Below are 17,722 nucleotides of genomic sequence, written 5' to 3' on the forward strand. Positions count from 1 at the left end.
CTGTAGGGAGCAGTGGGAGAGACTCCTGGAGGCTGCACACAGGAGGAAGAGAAAGTAGAAGCCAAGTTTATTGTCTTAGGGCCCCAGCCTGAGTTCTTAGACCCTGGGACCATCACCAAGCACTTGCCACCTATCAAGTCCCCTCTGGATCTCTTGCAACACCACCTTTCTGTGGTGTACCCAAAGGTGAGGGACCCCAGCTGATCACCACTCGTCTATGAACTTGAGAGGCAAGAGGAGTCTTGACCAGTGGGCTCGTCCATTCCCTGGTGCTGAAGAGGCCCAGGGTCCAGGGTATGTAAGGAGTTCCCTGGAGGTCTTCCGTTTCCCAGGCCTCTTCTCCATATCAGGAAGTTCGGCAGCGTAACCTGGGTCTCTCTTGCTGCTGTAGACCCTTCCCTGTGTGTGTCCCAGCTGGAGCCTTCTCTGCGTCGCAGCCTTGGCTCAGTGCTATCCGAGCCCCTGGCCACTTATGGGTGGCCGTGATGGCAGATGCAGGGGCAGAGGTTTGGGGTCCTTGATGAGGCTGGACTTTGGATGGGCTGGTCTCAATCTCTCCTCTCCTTCCGGCCAGAGAAGTCACGGTCCTGCAGGAGAAAGGCCAGGCCTCCACGGAGCTCGTTTCCTGGGGCTTTCCTGGGATCGGCTGGCTCCCTGTTTTCCCAGGGTGTGTTTGGAAAGGCTCTTAAGACAGGCGCTCAGAGGGGGCGATGAGGTCAAGGGTGCCCCGAGGAGCCAGGGGAGGCCACACTCTGGAAGGTAGGTGGGACCCCCAAGATCTCCACCTTGCTGACGGACAGCTCCAGACCTCCAGGCAAGGGGAGCTGGTGGGCTTTGAGAGGCAGCTGCCAGCTTCCTGAGGGCCGCTATCCTGTTTGCACGGAGATGTTCCAAAGTCCCTGCCCAGCCTCTCTCCTTGACGCTCCCTGCCATCCACGCCTATGGGCTCTGTCATACCCGCTCTACCCCATCATAGCATTTGGGGTACTGGGTCGGGCCTCTCTGCTTGTCTAATCCTTCTGGTGGACAAAACACACACAGAGAGCAGGATCTTTCACTGTTGTGCCCCCAGAGCCTGGCATTCTGCCTGACACACAGTAGGGGTCTGACAAATGCACACTGTGCTTGTATCAAGTGAGGTGAAAATAAAGTCGTTCTTTGTCTGCTGTACTAGATAAAGTCTCCTGGGTCAGGGGAATGCAGGGAGGGCATGAAGTGGATTTGGCCAGAGTGATCCCTGTCTGGATTCAGCTTTGCCAGGTCACATTTAGGGGAGTGGCTTTGGGACAACGATGCACGTCTCACTCTATGCACATCTGTCTTTCATCCTGTCCTACATCTCCTTGCAGTGACTTGCTTAGACATTCCATCTCCTTTGCTCTCTGGAGAGCTCCTGAGACCAGCCCTGGCTGGGGAAGGGAATGGGAAAGGACACGGCACAGGAAGTCCGGAAGGCATACAGAGGTAGGGGAAGCAGGAGGGGCTCCTGGAGCCACGGTAGATCTCACGCAGAAATGGGGATCTTCTGAGATCTGGGGAGCCCATCCATCTCGGGAGCTCCCCGGTCCTTGAGGCTGAGTCCCCTGCTGAGCAGCCAGAGCTGGGAGCACCTGTGCAGAAGCAGAGGGCCTAGTGGGAGGGTCAGCGCCAGCCACGCCAGGCCCAGGAGGATCCAGACAGCGGCCAGGCTCCGGTACACTGAGATGTAATGCTTGCTGGGGTCTGTGCCTGGCAGGGAAGGAGACATGACACATGCCAGAGATCTGAGGGCACAGTCCCCATCGCCCCAGGTTGCACAGTGATCCCCACTGGCCTCCCCACAACAAGGATCTGCAGTGGAGGTCCCTGGGAGAAGGGGTCATGGGTCCCAGGCCACACATGGCCTCGCAAACCACCTGTGTCCCCTGGAAAACCAGGGACTATCTGATCCTCAGTAGTTACCTTCTGCTGACATCTCCCCATCCGCCGAATCCCCGTGCCCCCCACCCTGAGCTACGGGACCACCCTGTGCTCACCGACAACATAGTCCCCGAAGCCGATGGTGCTGAGAGTGATGAAGGCGAAGTAGAAGGCTTCCCCGAAGCTCCAGCCCTCCACGTGGCTGAAGACCATGGGCGGCAAGATGAGAATGACCAGTGTCCCCAGGGTCAGGAACAGAGCCAGGCCCAGGATCTGCAGCAGCTGGGAGCGAGAGTCTGTCTCTGAGTCTACTTGGAAGGCCCCAGGATTGGGAGGGGGGTGCAGGGGGACAAATCTGGGAGTGGAGCCGGGCCATAGCTATGTCCCTTCCTTGCCCTGCCGACCTTTGGGGTGGGGGTTGTATTCTGTGTGTGCGCTCTTGCCCAGGCCAGGGAAATATTTGGTCAGAGGGATTTCATTGGTGGGTCAGGCTGGAATCTGGAGACTCCTCTGGGCCTGGGGATCACACTTGGATAGGCCCACTGGGGACTCCGATCTGGGAGGGAGGACAGCACTGAACTATCCTGGATTCCTCTGCATCTCGGCCCTCCTTCGGCTTTGCAAGGCGCTGGCCAAGCGGGTAGGCACTGGGGGTGTGGCTGGAGTTCATTTTCAACCACAAGGGGAGGTGCTGGAGCTCTGTGATGCCCACAGCAATGTGCCACCCAGATCCCCCTTCAAAGAAGACCTTGTTGACTAGCCGTCAGCCAGTGGCCTCCAGCTCTCAGCTACTTGGAGGTGACCCTTGGCTATAGAGGACTGCCTGGCCCATGGGCACACCCTTCCCAGGAAGGCCACCCTGTGCCTGATGGATGCCAGGGAATAAAGCCCTGGCCAATTCAGCCCCCTGTGGAGCCAACTCCTACGGCCACGCACCATGCAGAACTCCGTGAGGGGCTGTCCAAGTCTTCGTTCCAGCCGGATCATAGTTCTCCTTCTGCATAACCCTTTCTTCCACAAGCATCTACCCCTAAGACCCTGTCTGCCAAACTGCAGTCTCAGTGCCAACTCCTGTTTCCACCATGCTGCAGATCCCCTCCCAGCAAGGCTGGAAGGGGGAGGGGCCCTACCTGGGAGCGCCGGGGCTGCCCCTCCCACCTCTCGAGGGTAGCCAGGTGGCCATGCAGCCCTGCGCCCAAGTGGTTGAGGAAGACCACGTTGAGCGGGATGCCCACCAGGGCGTAGAAGACACAGAAGACCTGGCCTGCTTCCGTGCTGGGTGCCAGGTTGCCGTATCCTGCAGGGGGAGGAGCGTGCAAATACAGAGAAGAGAGAGTTCAGAACTGCCTCCCCGCAGGCTCTGGAAGAGATTGGTCTTCCACTACCTTTGGGGGTGGAGGGGAAGATCCTCTGTTCCCTTGAACATTCTTCTCCCCTCCCCCACTAGAATGATCTCTATTTGTAGGAATCCGGCTTGTCTTTGAAAGGCCCATCTCCAAGGACATTGCCTCTAGGAAGCCCTCTTGACTGCGACTTTCTTCCTCTCTACCAGGAGTGATTCTGCATGGTGATTTGTGTCATTCCTGTCTAATTATCTACTTTGCCTTGTACTATTGTTTTTGCGTGCTTATCTCATTCTTCATTGGCTCAGAAGCTCCTTGAGGGCTGTGCCTGGGTCTGATCCAAGTTTGTACCCCCCCTCACCTCCAACTCCCTCTGCTTCAGTTGTCCCCTGAGGTCAAGGAAGGTGTGGTGCGTGGGATTAAATTTAATTGAACGGATGGGGAGACCATGGATGTGAGGTCTGGGGTTCCTTTGGGAGAGGGGGTGTGGGTTTTCTAGGTGAGCGGTGTAGCAGATGCTGTTGGGTGTTCTTCCCCTCAGAGCACCTGGGGCATCACCTGCAGCTTGGGGGACAGTTCTTACACAGGTGGCTCTCACCCCAAGTCCCTTCATTTCTCTCTACCCGAGAGTGCGCTCAGTCTGTGGGCAAGTTCCAAATATTGGAGAGTTAACACATCTGGGACCAGCTCTCAACCAGCGAGGGCAGGAGTAGGTAGGTAAATAGCCCCACTTCCTCGCCCCTCACAGGCACCGTTCTGAGGCTGGGCTCTGCCTGGCTTCGCACAGGGCCCAGTGGGAGCGAGGCCAGTGGCCTGCGAACTTTGCTGCCTTTTCTCCTCTCCTGCTGTACCTTCCCACTCTCTACTTGGGCTTCCTGGAATCATCTCCTAGACAGCACATCCTGGTCTCAGCATCTGCTCTGGGGAACCCAAACCAAGACAGGGGCTTTGGGGAAGCCCTTCCCCACCCCGACCCTTTACCTATGGTGGTGACAACCGTGCCTGCAAAGAAGAAACTGCTGCCGAAGTCCCAGTTGCTGGGGTTGGTGGAGTTGCCTTTGGGGTTCACACCCTTCACCCAGGCTTCCATGATGACCTGTGCAGGGGTGGGGTGGGGTGGGGGGTGGCAGGGGGTAGGAGGAAGAGGCAGTTGAGGCACCAGCTGGTGGCCAAGCTCTCTGCAGGGTGCTTTCCTGCTATCTCATTTAATGGGATTCTTAGTTGCTCTTGTTTCCATTTTGTAGAAAAGGAAACCAAGGCTCCGGCTGAGTAGCTAAACAGCTTGCCCAAGGTCATTGGATTCCAAATCCGCGGCTTATTCCACGGGCCAGGGCCGACTGAGGCGTGGGCTGTAAACATGGGCCGGGGGAGAGGAAATGGGCCTAAAGAGACACAAGGTGCTTATGGGATGGGCCAGGTGGGAGATGCCACCTGTGGCCAAGAGGGTGAAGCATAGGTGTGTTGTGAGGACAGTGGGAAGAATTTCAGGTGGGCTGCTCCCAGAAGGGCTTACTGCGGAACGTGGGGTTTGGAGACCACAGGGAAGCCATGGGACTGCCCTCCACAGGGTGGATGGGGGCGAACCTGTGCTCTCTGAACATCGGCGGCTCTTTGCTGCCCCCTAGTGAGGCCCAGCCCAGGCCTACCTATAAGAGAAATTCCATCGGAGGCCCCGGGGAAAGGTCAGGTGTGTAGCAGTGTTTCTGTGTGGTGTGTTGTATACATGGGACGTGCATGGGTTCTCTATGCTGCATGTGTGTGCCTGTGTGTTGAGTGTGTGTTTACACAACCTGAACACTTGCAGACTCAAGCCGAAGCCCCTCTGTCCCCAGGCCCAATCCTCTTGGAGACGGTTAGGGAACCCTCTCCAGTCTGCTCCCCAGCCCCCTCCCCTGTCACCGTGCATTGTCCCAGGCAGCGGCACACTTGTTAGAGCCCCCAAAACAGGAGGAGGCAGTGGGGGAGGGGGCCACTCTGGCCTCTAGTTCCCGTGGGAACTCTTTCCCCACTGGCTGCGCGAGTGTGCTCCCTGCCAGGGTGGGGTAGCCCTGCTAGGCTGGGCCAGTCTGGGAGTCATGACACAGGCTGTCTGCTTTTCTTCACTTTGGCAGAACTGGTCTCTTTACATGTGGACTTTGGTCTCCCTCCCTTTCCCACACACCCAGGGAGGCCAGGACAGAACATTCTGGAACATGCTTGCTCCCTGGAGACCCTCACCCTTGGGAACAGCGCTTGCCCTAGGCCCAGCTGTCTCCCATGGCCAACCTGGAGCTCTCCATCCTGCTGAGGAAGGGGACTTGATTCGGTGAGGGTACTGAGTGTGGGGCCCCCCAGTGCGACCTTATAGTTTTCTCTAAGAATCCACAAGTGGTAGAGAAAGTCAGACATGAGTCCCGTGAAGCCGGGCAAGGCTTTTTTCCTGTGGAGGAGTGTCTAATACTGCTTCTGGGGCTGTTAATAGCTTTTCCCTCCTGTGATTGTGCCAGTAACGTGTGTTCTGGAATCCCAGACCAGCGTTCTTCCTGTCAGCCAGGCAGCCCCTGGCGACTGAGGCTCCCTCCCAAGGAGGCTGAGGACAGGGGTGTCCTGGCTCCCCCGGGGAGGCCAGGGTGGGGTGTGGTTAATCAGTTTCTGGGTTGCACTCAAGGCTGTTGTCTCCCACCTCTGTTTACAGAGCTGGTTAGATTCCAGCTTCCAATCCTTCCCACACCCCCTGGCTCCTGGGTTTTGCCTCTAACCCTAGGCTGAGGGAGGAGGAAGTGTCACAGCCTCCAGGGCTTCTGTCTTATCCCCTGAGGTCTTGGGAGGCTCCAGAGCCTTCTCAGCCCCACAAGGATGCCATGGCCCTCGCCCTGTACTGCCGGAGCGCAAGGAAGCCTCATTTCCTGGGAGAAAGGGCCTGGACAGGTCTCTCAGTCTCTGGAAAGTTCTCTCTGACCACCCAGGCCACCCATCACCTTCTACGTCAGCTTGTCTCAGTCTTGAGGGTATGGGCTTGGCCTGGAGGCTTGTTAAGGACAGGCTGCTGGCCCTGCCCCCAGAGCTGCTGATTCCAAGGGTCTGGGGTGGGGTGCCATCGCTGGCGTTTCTAAAGGACTCCCGGGTGAGGCTGTTGCATCCGGTCCACACTTGGAGAACTGCTGCTCTAGGCCGTATCCGGCCCGCCCCCCCCCCCCACCCCTGCACTTCTGCTGATTTATATGGTGAAGAGCAGCTGGCCCAGGGGTGAGTTCTGTCTGCACCACTCATTGTGCAGTCTTGCCAACACTCCACCCCTCTGTGCCTCAGTTTCCATCTGCCAACTGGAGACAGGGATGGGAATCGGTTGTTAGGAGGAAACACATAAAATGCCTGGTTCCGGATGGATCATGACTGGTCTGACCCCATCACCGTGACCCTGTTCCCACTGTTTCAGGGACACTGTAAATGCTCGCTAGGTGCCGTTTATCTCTGTGACCACTCTGCACCTGGCTTGTTGCTTTGTGGTGGGTGTTGTCATTCACTGGGCCCCTGGTCTTGAAGGCAATCTCAACACCTGGTGTTTGCCTTGCTTCCTCGAGAGAGGGTGCTGGGGCCCAGAGTTTGTGCAGGGAAGCAGAAGGGGTCCAGGTAGGGGGAACCCGCTCTGCCACAAGAGAGACCCCCCACGGACACCTTGCTGGTGGAGCTGTCACCCTGGCCACCGCTTACCAGGCCGGGGAAGGCCAGCATGGCGGCTGCTCCTGATCTTTCTTTGTGTCTCTCGCCCCCACAGCCCTCCAGTGTGATCAGCGCAGGGCTGTGAGCAGGGAGAGGACAGAAGCTTTGGCAGCCCTGGAGTTGGGGTAGGGGAAGGGCAGAGCGTGGGAGAAGGACATCTGCACAGTGTTGACAACGTTGACATGCAGTTCACACAGATGCGACAAGCAGCAGCTTACAAGGTGCTTCGGATTTGCCGTCATGTCTCAACACTAAGGGATTCTTCTCCTCACCCTTTACATGAGGACATTTGGGACCAGGGAGCTGAAGCGACTTGCTCAACGTCACACGGCAATCCAGTTCTAGACCTGGGGCCAGAATCCGGCACCAGGTCTCGGCTGGCTCCCTGCTCCCACCACGCGCCGCTTCTGAGCAGGGCAGCAGGGGGGTAGCTCTGGACCCGCCACGAGGACCCGCATTCTGCCCGCCATCCTGCACCAGCCTCTCCCCTTCACCTGCACAAACTGCTCCAGGGCACGCTGGTCCAGGCAGGTGTAGTTCTCCAGGAAGCGCAGCTTCTCGAACTGGAACTGGTCTCTGGACTGAGCCTCCGCCTGCTTCTCCAGCAGCTGGAAGACGGTGGCGCCCAGCAGCAGGTAGCAGACATAGGCCAGCAGCAGGGGCAGGACCCGGCCGCCCCAGCAGCTGCAGAGCCTGGCGTGGGGCATGGCGCGGCCAGGATTCTGCCGGGCGGTGGGGCTGTCTCCGGGAGGAGAGGTGGGAAGCGCCCAGGGACCCGTGCCCAGCCTCCTGCTTGCCTCGCCCTCCTCGCCCTCCTCAGCACAGGTGTCTGGAGGCCGGGCAGTCTGTTTGAACAGTGCAGCTCGGCTCGGCTGCGCTAAGTGCGTCCAGTGCAAACAGGTCTGCCACCCCCAAACAGCCTTTTTTTTTTTTTTTCCACCATAGAGAGCACAGGTCAGCAGCATGGACCCCTCAAACAGACCTACAGGGTCCTCCTGAGGCCATCTTGTCTTACCCTCTGCCTCTAAGTTGGATGGGTGTTTCTGGACCAAATCAGATGCTTCCCCCTCATTCTGCCCAGGCCTGAAGGGGTGCTCTCCGCAGCCCCCAGTTTTTCACCCATGACGCTTCAGGTCCCAAAGCTGGGAAGAAATCAGGATTGGGGGGCACCTGGGGAGCGCAGTCAGTCGAGCATCTGACTCTTGGTTTCAGCTCAGGTCATGATCTCAGTGTCCTGGGATTGAGCCCTGAGTCGGGTTCCCCACTCAGCGTGGAGTCTGCTTGAGATTCTCTCCCTCCTCCCCCTCTGCCCCTCCCCACTCGTGCTGTCTCTCTAAAATAAATAAATAAATAAATACATAAATAAAATCTTATTAAAAAAATAAATAAGGATTGGTGTGACTATGCCTTGTGCCCTGTTGCCCTGGCTATAGAATGGGGCCGGGAGGATTGACCTGCCTGTTGGGGGACCCTGAGGATGACAAATCAGGGCAAAGCAAATAGACACATCACAGCCTCGATCGGGAGTGGTACCGGGCTTGACGCTCTTAATCGGACACATTTGCTTCATAGCTTTTGCTGATAGTTTTCTGTGCTTGAAATCCTTCAGCACATTCCTTCAGAGCTTACTATACCGGCAAGATGTACGTGCGAATAAAAAAGAAGCTAAAAGTATACCCTGGCCTGAGATGTCCACAGGGGCTCTCTCAGGGGAGTGGATCCCGGGTCTTTTCCTCTCTTTCTCTTCTCTGCTTGTGTGTGTATTTGCAATAGCTTTATTGAGATGTGATTCACATACCATATCATTCACACTTTCATTCATTTATTTTTTAAAAGATTTTATTATTTATTCAAAAGAGGGAGAGAGAGAGAGCGCGCACACGAGCGGAGGGGAAGGGCAGAGGCAGAGGGAGAGGCAAAAGCAGACTCCCCGCTGAGTGGGACCCCAATCTGGGGCTTGATCCCAGGACCCCAGGATCATGACCCAAGCCGAAGGCAGACACTTAACCAACTCAGCCACCCAGGTGCCCTTCATTCACAATTTTAAAGTACACAATTGAATGGTTTTTAGTACGTTCAGAATTACGCAACTATCTCCACAACGCCCTGTCTCCTTTTAGCTCTCATCCCCCACCCACCCAGCCTTCCCCCTCAGCCTCAGGCAGCCATCAGTCTGCTTTTTGTCTGGGTTTCTCTATTCTGGACACTTTATAAAATGCAATCACATCATATGTGGCCTCTTGTTTCTGGCCTCTTGGTGTAATGTTTTCAAGATTCTTCCATACTATGGCACGTGTCATCCGTGCTATGGCATGTGTCTTCTGTACTATGTCATGTGTCATCTGTGCTATGGCACATGTCATCCGTGCTATGGCATGTGTCTTCTGTACTATGGCATGTGTCATCCGTGCTATGGCATGTGTCATCTGTACTATGTCATGTGTCATCCGTGCTATGGCACGTGTCTTCTGTGCTATGGCACATGTCATCCGTGCTATGGCATGTGTCATCCGTACTATGTCATGTGTCATCCGTGCTATGGCATGTGTCATCTGTGCTATGACATGTGTCTTCTGTACTATGTCATGTGTCATCTGTGCTATGGCACGTGTCATCTGTGCTATGGCACGTGTCATCTGTGCTATGGCACGTGTCATCCGTGCTATGGCATGTGTCATCCGTGCTATGGCATGTGTCATCTGTTCTATGACATGTGTCTTCTGTACTATGTCATGTGTCATCCGTGCTATGTCATGTGTCATCCATGCTGTCATGTGTCATCTGTGCTATGGCACGTGTCTTCTGTACTATGGCACGTGTCTTCTGTACTATGGCATGTGTCATCTGTACTATGTCATGTGTCATCTGTGCTATGGCACGTGTCATCCGTGCTATGGCACGTGTCATCCGTGCTATGGCATGTGTCATCTCTACTATGGCACGTGTCATCCGTGCTATGGCACGTGTCATCAGTGCTATGGCACGTGTCATCTGTGCTATGGCACGTGTCATCTCTGCTATGTCATGTGTCATCCATGCTATGTCATGTGTCATCCGTGCTATGTCATGTGTCATCCGTGCTATGCCATGTGTCATCTGTGCTATGTCATGTGTCATCTCTACTATGTCATGTGTCATCCGTGCTATGGCATGTGTCATCTGTGCTATGTCATGTGTCATCTGTGCTATGGCATGTGTCATCCGTGCTATGGCATGTGTCATCTGTGCTATGGCATGTGTCATCAGTGCTATGGCACTTGTCTTCTGTACTATGGCACGTGTCAATACGTCATCCTTCTTTATAGCTGTGTCCTAGTTCATTGTATGGATAGAGCAGTGTTTTATTTATCCGTTTATCAGTTGATAGATATTTGGTTTGTTTCTGCTTCTCGGCTATTATGAATAATGCTGCCACGAATATTGATGGACGAGGTTTTGTGAGGATGTATGTTTTTTCGTCTCTAGGGGTGGAGTGCTGGTCATGTGGTCACTCTAACTTTTTGAGAAGTTCCAGACTGTTTTCCACAGTGGCCACACCGTTGTACATTTGCACCGACAGTGTGTGGGGAACCAAGTTCCCTGCTCACGTTTTCTGTGATGAGCTGGGGCAGTGGACAACCTGAGCCTCCTGCCCACATCTTTCCCCCCTTCCTGGCTAACGGAGCCCCACTTGTGTACTTGTCAGCTCCAAGCAATGGAGTGTGACTGGTCTAACCTGCCATGATAACCTTGCTCCCCAGCACTCTCAGCTGAGTTCCCAGGAGCAACCCCGAGAGGGGAGTTTGGGGATGAGCAGTGGACTAGGGCAAGACTGATAAGAAGGCAGGGCAGGCGGGGCCACACAGGGACCGTGGTCCCAGCTCCGCCTGGTTCCTGGAGAGCCCCAGTGGGGAAAGCACACCCTGTGAGTCCCAGGGGGCAGCAGGGGAACCGGGCTTTCATGGTCTCACACCGGCCGGCTGTGGGGGCATCCCTGACTCTGCACACCAGCAGGCAGAATGGCTCCAGTAGCCTGTGGACCGTCCGCTGGAGTCCCAGGTCATTGGCAGGCCAGGCCATTGGGAGCAAAAAAAGAACATTACATTAAAGAACATAAGAGAGGCACAGAAATGGGGAGGGGATCGGAGGATTGATGGTGTCCCTTGCACCCCCTTTGCGGCTCCCTTGCAGCTGGGGCAGCCATGTGACCCAGTTCTGGCCAATCAAATGTGTGCGGAGCCCGCCATGGAGGTGTGGGTAAAGCTGCTTTGTCCCCACAGAGGGCTCGGCTGCAGCTGGTCCCACTGTCCCCCCACACAGAGGACTGGCCCTGCCCAGCCCCCCGTGTCGTTAAGGGAATGGTCAAGAGTGTCGCAAAGACGCTCAGCTGATTTCTGCACACGCCTATCTCTAGATTTCAAAAACATTAGAAACATACACCCTGTTTGTTCAATCCACTGTTAGGTTTCGTGTTACTTCCCAATGGCTATACAAGTTTTTGCCATTGTTGTTGTTGTTTTCATTGTTCAAGGCTTATTTGGTATAGAAGGAATAAGAACACACTCCATTTATCTTAAGTAATTGAAATAATTTAGTGGTAGGAAGCCAGGAGCTGCCAGCGTTCTGGATCAACTGAGCCTGTGTCTCCATTTCTGACCATTAACGGGCTGCGCCCCCTCTCCTCACGGGGTGGCCCCTCCACTCGTCCCAGCCATCAGGCCATTCCCTCCCTCTGCTCGGAACTCTGCTCCAGGGGGACCCCCGGCCTCCCGTCAGCGTCAGCTGCTGTGTCCCCTGCTTCCTTCTCTCGGTACTTCTTGCCTCAGGTCCTCTGGGGTGAGGCCAAGTGTCCGAGGGCTCCTTCTCACGCGGGCCACTTCACAGGTGTCTGCCGTCCTCGCGTCACGCACCACCTTCAGCCGCTCTGGTCCAGCCAGGGGCCCGGGGGCCGCACACGGACAGCTGTCACTTGGAAGGGGCTATGGGGAGGCAGAGACCTCCTCCATAGGGACTGTATGTCCAGGATGAGGGAGGGGAAGACAGAGAGATTGTAGAAAGTAAAAGCCAGGGGGAGAATTTTACCATTTCTAGTACGGGGATGATCTGGAGAGCGGAGTGTCATAGGGTTCTCAATCTGCTCTGAGGCCCAAACCACAACCGCAGCAAATCACGGGGAGGGCAGGTGCGGGCGGGATGTGGAGGCCGTGCATGGGGGCATCCCAGTGCTGTGACCAGTCCCAAGGGCAGGCCGTGGTGTCCTCCGTGTCCTCTGAAGGACCTCATCCATCCCGGGGTCTAGGTGGGGCCCGGCCCCGTGTGGTGGCTGCCTTCTCTGCCGTCCTGCTGGTTGTGGGTTCCCCAAAGCCCCCTGGGGATGGCAAGCTGTCCTATTCGAGGCTCTTCTACACCCAGAGCCTTCCCAGACAGCACCAGGCTGGGATGTGGGCTCTTCTCCGAGGAGGAAGGAAGCGCCAAGATTCACGAGACTCACCCTCGACTGGCTTTCCTTTGCGGTCTGGGGAGGTGGGACGAGAGGCTGTTGGCCACAGTCTTATCCTTACAGACTTGCTAGTGCCTGGCTTAAGCTAGGCTTGTGGTTATACCTGCGAGACTGTGTAATGATCAAATCCTCTTTTACTGCCCCAGAGAAGCTCAACGTGTGAAGGGTTCTCTTGTGTGTCGTTTAGAAAGCTCATCTGTGGACTCTGGGGGATCTCAGGCAGGTCTTAGCAACCTCTGCAGCCCGAGCGTCCTTGACGGGTCTGGACACCGGCCACACATAATGGTGGCAGTTCTGAGGTGGAAGGAAATGAAGGAGAAGAGCGTGGACTATGTCTGTGGGAGAAAGGGGTGGGTGCAGGGGTGGGTGCCCGAGGTATGTCTCTGATGTGTTGGGCTGGAGAGAGGGCTGGGTCAGGTCCTGGGCAGGTTCACCGGGGGCGAGACACTCCATTCACTTGTGGCCTACCTCCTGAGACCCTCCTGCGTGCCGGCAACCCTGTCTCCCCCTTGCCCGCCCGCTTGCTCTCCCCTTCGGTGTGCTCTTCTGCGTGCACCCCCACCCCGCATCCTGTTCTCACGCTCACTTTTTATAGACACCCAGAGGCCCAACTGGAGTTTAGACAGAGTCCTTAGGAGCACTTCCCATTTAATGGGGGGTCCTTGTGAAAACCCCAAGGCCACAGAGGCAAAGGGTGGGTAATGTGATGGTGGAATTGGTGGTTGGGGGCGAGTCGAGAGGCCCTCAAGGCCACGCACACCACAGAGGCAGTCCTCTTTCTGTCTCCCTGTATTCATCGCACACTCATTGAGCCCCCTGTACTGGGACCTATTTCAGCCACTCCTTCTGTCAGCTGAGGCCTCCCTAGGTCGGGTTTAGGGCAGAACCTGCATGACGGTGGGGACCTCCCCTGGCCATGAAGCGCCCCCTCTCCCTGCCCGACACCTCCCACGTGGGCACAGGCCGCTGTGAGGGATGGATGGACACAGGGCATGATTTATAATTCCTTTCAGGGAGTTAGTGCTGCTAATGGGCAGAGCCAATTTGTGCTCCCCAAGTGGGGAGGGCAAAATCAATTAATGGAGAGTCGAACCTGGCCAGGCCTGGTGGCAGAGTGTGGCCTGACATCCGGCAGTGATAAGGGACTTTCTGAGGCTGAACTAATAAGGAGATTGGAGGAAAAAGAAGAAAAACAAAACCCCTCTCAGATCAATTTCGTGTACAATGGGCAGAGAATGCAGAGTAAACAGAGCAGCTGGGCCGGGGCCCCTTTCCATCTGAATGAGCCCCGAGATAAGGAAAAGGACAGACTGCCACCCCGCCAACCAACATCGGCATTCGCTCAGGGAACCACTCGATAGGCACCTATCTGCACGAGTGAAAAAGGCCACGTTCCAAACCGGAACTGGAGGGAGAAGATAAGGCCCAACTGCCCCAGGGACGTCCTCTGTGGGGAAAAGGGCAAGCAGAGGAAAGGAGCCCCGGGTTCAGACGCTGCCTCCCTGCGCACACCGGACTGGCGGCACCAGGGGGCCAGAGCGACAGGAGGGTCCTGCATGTGGCGGTCCCGGCTCCTCCTGGATGTCCCCCACAGCGAGGGGTGTGGGACAGAGTCCTGTGTGGGGGCAGGGGGGGTACGGGTTTGTGTGGGGCTTTGCCCTCATGGCCACAGAGTGTGGCCGCCGGGAGGTCCAGTCCAACGGTGTGGCCAGCAGAGAGGGGGAGAAAGCTGAGGGGTGATTTGAGGGAAAGGCTTCAAACACACACACACACCTGGTATTGACCTTGTTCAGATTTTCCATTGTGTTTTTGGAGCAGCAGGATTCCTTTCTCACATGAAACCTTTCCCTGTGCCCCAGTATGCGGCGCTGTGAAGAGCAGGGCTCTGGTAGAAGTTGGGGTGGGGCTCCCACTTTCACCTGCCCCGAGGGCTTGATTGCAAGAGCCCCCGACTCCCCACTTGTGATTTTGAAATAGATGCCATTGCTCACATTGGGCTCACCTCAGAGCAGACCCTGAGGCAAAATCTGGGTGTGAGCCATTCATGGGGGAAGTGATCCCGGGAGATGATCCCAAGAGAGTGGGGAGGAGAGACGGGGCAGTCAATACAAGGTGAGTTATTCAACAGGTGACCGCTGCGGGCTGCTAGGGCTCAGCCCCACCGGGGACCTCTGGGACACTGTGTGGGACACACTTCAGAGTTGTCCCACAGGCAGGCGAGGAAGCTGGGGGTGTTTATCCAGCAGGCCCTACCCCTCATGAGTTGAACATTGTTCCAGGAGAGGCTAACTCCTGCGCGGCTGGCCGGCCCTGCACATGGGCTGAGAGTGCCCTTGTGCCCAAAGAGAACCTTCAGGTAGAGACGGACAGGTACTTGAGATGGGAAGCTCTCGGTGTGGATGGGGACTGTTCACTTGGGACCTCCAGGTGGGCTGGGGGATACTGCCAGTGTCTGTCAGACTCTTCGTTCTTTATCCCTTTCTCTGAATTGTAATTACAGTTGTAAACCCTGCAGGGCGATAGCTCGTTTGTGGAAATGAATGAAGGAGCCGTTCAGCTTGTCAGACAAATGCCCTTGGGAGATGACAGGAGCGGGAAGAGCATGCCTGTCTCTCGACCGCCACTAAATTTGAACGAGGAAAAGGGGTTGTTAAGGGCTCCATCAGATACCCCATATGAAAGAAGCCCCTATGTCTCCTATGTCTGCATACTGTGGAACAACTCAGAGCTACAAGATGCATTGGAGCAAAAGCAGAAGACACGGACCAGGGTGTGGATGTGGGGTGTTGACCAGGTTATGGTCCATCCTGGCTGCAGGGAGGAGCAGAGCCTCCCCGGGGCCTGAGAGATGTAGTGAATGGAGGAACTGTGAGTATGGAAAAGGCAGGCCTGCTCCTGTCTATAGAAGCAATTCGATAAAAATTGTGCCAAACTCATGAGTCCACGTGAGGTATAATGATTTATTGGTGAAGATTTAGACTGTAGCAGACAACAGGTACTCATGGATTTGTTTGTTGTCCATTCAGCGCATGCGAAGATTCTGTGTCCTACCTAAGAATGGCTCAAGTGAGCAGGTCAGCGCCATTCTGGTGGCCCAGTCTTGAGCGATGTCATGAGTGGAATGCTGCACCAGCCAGTGGAATGATCTGCTCACCAGGCTGTTCTCCTGGAACCAAGGATTGACCAGGGGGCCCCAGCACAACTCTACAGGCAAGAATCCTGGAGTGCCTTGGGGCAGCTGGTCAACCACCCCATGCAAGAATAACCTGAAGAGGGGCCCCTGGGTGGCTCAGTTGCCTAAGTGTCTGCCTTCAGCTCAGGTCATGATCCCGGGGTCCTGGAATCAAGCCCCCGATTGGACTCCCTGCTCTGAGGGGAGCTTGCTTCTCCCTCCCCCTCTATCAGCCGCTCCCCCTGCTTGTGCTCTCTCTGTCAAATAAATAAATAAATAAATAAATAAATAAATAAATAAAATCTTAAAAAAAAAAAAAAAGAATAACCTGAAGGGAGAAAAGGGAACGAGGCCCACATGGGCCTGGTTGATGACACTGTTGGCCATGGCAGGTGCCAGCATGGGAAGGAGATTTAGAAACTTCCCAGTACGGCACTTCAAAGTGTCAGCAATCTGAGGCATGGCTGAGGGCATTTCCTTGCCTGGCTCTAAGGAAACCCATGGAAAAGGCAAACCCAAAAGATACTTCAAAGGAGAGATGACACTAGGATCTCACACCTGGGACAGGGGGTGCAGGGGGTATATATAGACCTATATAGATCTATATATATATAGACCTATCCTATCCCACCCCAACCTCTTTTTAGCTCCGATTCCCTTGTTTATTTGTTTGTTGTCCATCTCCCTAATTAGAATGTAAGTTCTAAGAGGGCTGGCACTTCCTCTGTCTTGGTTACCTCTGAATGGAACTTAGCACAGTGGATGGCACATCCTTGTTAAAAGAATGACCAGATGATTGAGTCATGTTTACATTTAAGGAATTACAAGGGGCATCTTTCTCCCCATATTTTAAAAATATACCCAGTGCATTAAAAAACAAAAAAGTCCCTGTCTATTAATTCAATCATCTGTGTCATTCCTGGTTTTGTTTCTAATTCTTTCGATTGGTTTTTCTCCTATGGGCCATATTTTCCTGCTTCTTTGAATGCTTGGTTTTTTTTACCGGGTGTCACTTCTACATTACTTGGTGTTCGATTTTTTTTTATTCTTTTAAATATTTTTTAAAAAGATTTATTTGAGAGAGAGAGAGAGCCCAAGCATGCGAGCACCGGGGACAGTGGGGGAGGGCAGAGGGAGAGGAAGAGAGAAACTTTAGCAGACTCCTCTCTGAGCTTGGAGCCCGACATGGGGCTTGATCTCACGACTCTGAGATCATGACCTGAGCCGAAACCAAGAGTCAGACACTTACCCGACTGTGCCATCCAGGGGCCCCTGGTTTAAATATTTTTGAGCTTTGTTTGGAAACTCACTGAAAGCAGTTTGACTCTCTCGAGGCTTACTTTTTATATTTTGTTAGGCAGGACGGACTAGCTTTGGTCTATAGCTAATTTGGCCCCACATCCATGGCAATACCTTTACATGATTTCTGTTCAATGACTCTTTTGTGAGAGGGTTTCTCTACTGTGGCTGTTGGGAGCATGAACTATTCCGAACCCTGTGTTATTTCTGGAAATCGTTTCTCTTGCTCTTTTCTGGTGGTTCTTTCCCCAGCCCTGAGTGATTTCCTCCCCTGCATGCATTGCTCAGCTGTGAGCTGAAGACTGGAGAGTCTTCGGAGTCTGTCCGCTCTCCCCGTCTGCAGCTCGTTCATCCCTTGTACTTGACCTTGCCAACCAAGAGAAGCCACCTCGGCCTCCCTGGACCCCTGATACCAGTTCCTCAGCTCAGGAAACCATTTGGTGCCCCATGGTGGCCTTTTCCTGGACTGAGGCCCAAGCCCTGCATGCAGTAAGTTCTGCAATCACAGGGCTCACCTCACTTGTTTCCCTTCTCTTGGGGGTCAGTGTCCTGTACTGCCTTTTCCCATTGCTTTATACATTTTGTCTAGTTTTCAGTAATTTCAAGCAGAAGGGTAAGTCAGGTCCCTGTTGCTCTACCATGACCATGAGTGGTGTCCTACTTTTTTATACACAGCTTACTCTCAAGTGCATTTCAGGAGGCAGCATGGAAACAGTGAACTCTGAGAAATTCTGCATCTGGACATATACCCTTTCTGGGTTTCGATATCTGTGTCTGTTAGCTATTGCTCCAATTAATGCTTCATAATGAATCACCCCAAGTCTCAGTGGC

At 54.7% G+C, this 17,722-nt stretch overlaps 1 protein-coding gene across 2 annotated transcripts; it reads right to left on the reverse strand.

Moving 5' to 3' along the window:
- Window positions 1-66: 66 nt before the first annotated feature.
- KCNK16 (potassium two pore domain channel subfamily K member 16) lies at window positions 67-7,648 on the reverse strand. Of its 2 annotated transcripts, XM_026482448.3 has the most exons (5): window positions 7,436-7,648; window positions 4,224-4,338; window positions 3,030-3,196; window positions 2,016-2,181; window positions 905-1,728 (listed from the first exon to the last, which is right to left on the reverse strand). In XM_026482448.3, the coding sequence occupies exons 1-5, from the start codon at window positions 7,646-7,648 to the stop codon at window positions 1,505-1,507; spliced, it is 885 nt and encodes a 294-aa protein (XP_026338233.1). In that variant the 3' UTR covers window positions 905-1,504. The 2 variants fall into 2 exon arrangements, with proteins under 2 accessions (XP_026338235.2, XP_026338233.1); XM_026482450.3 differs by lacking the exons at window positions 905-1,728; window positions 7,436-7,648 and adding an exon at window positions 67-450 and having other exon boundaries at window positions 4,224-4,332.
- Window positions 7,649-17,722: the final 10,074 nt, after the last annotated feature.

This window comes from Ursus arctos, unplaced genomic scaffold, assembly GCF_023065955.2.
Source record: "Ursus arctos isolate Adak ecotype North America unplaced genomic scaffold, UrsArc2.0 scaffold_31, whole genome shotgun sequence".
Classification (NCBI taxonomy): Eukaryota; Metazoa; Chordata; class Mammalia; order Carnivora; family Ursidae; genus Ursus; species Ursus arctos.

Coding starts and splice junctions, on each gene's coding strand:
- KCNK16 (XM_026482448.3), bottom strand. CDS start 7,648: ATGCCCCACGCCAGGCTCTGCAGCTGCTGGGGCGGCCGGGTCCTGCCC. Junction 3,197..4,223: donor CACGGTTGTCACCACCATAG/GTAAAGGGTCGG, acceptor CTCCCCCTGCAG/GATACGGCAACCTGGCACCC. Junction 1,729..2,015: donor CTTCGGGGACTATGTTGTCG/GTGAGCACAGGG, acceptor CTTCCCTGCCAG/GCACAGACCCCAGCAAGCAT.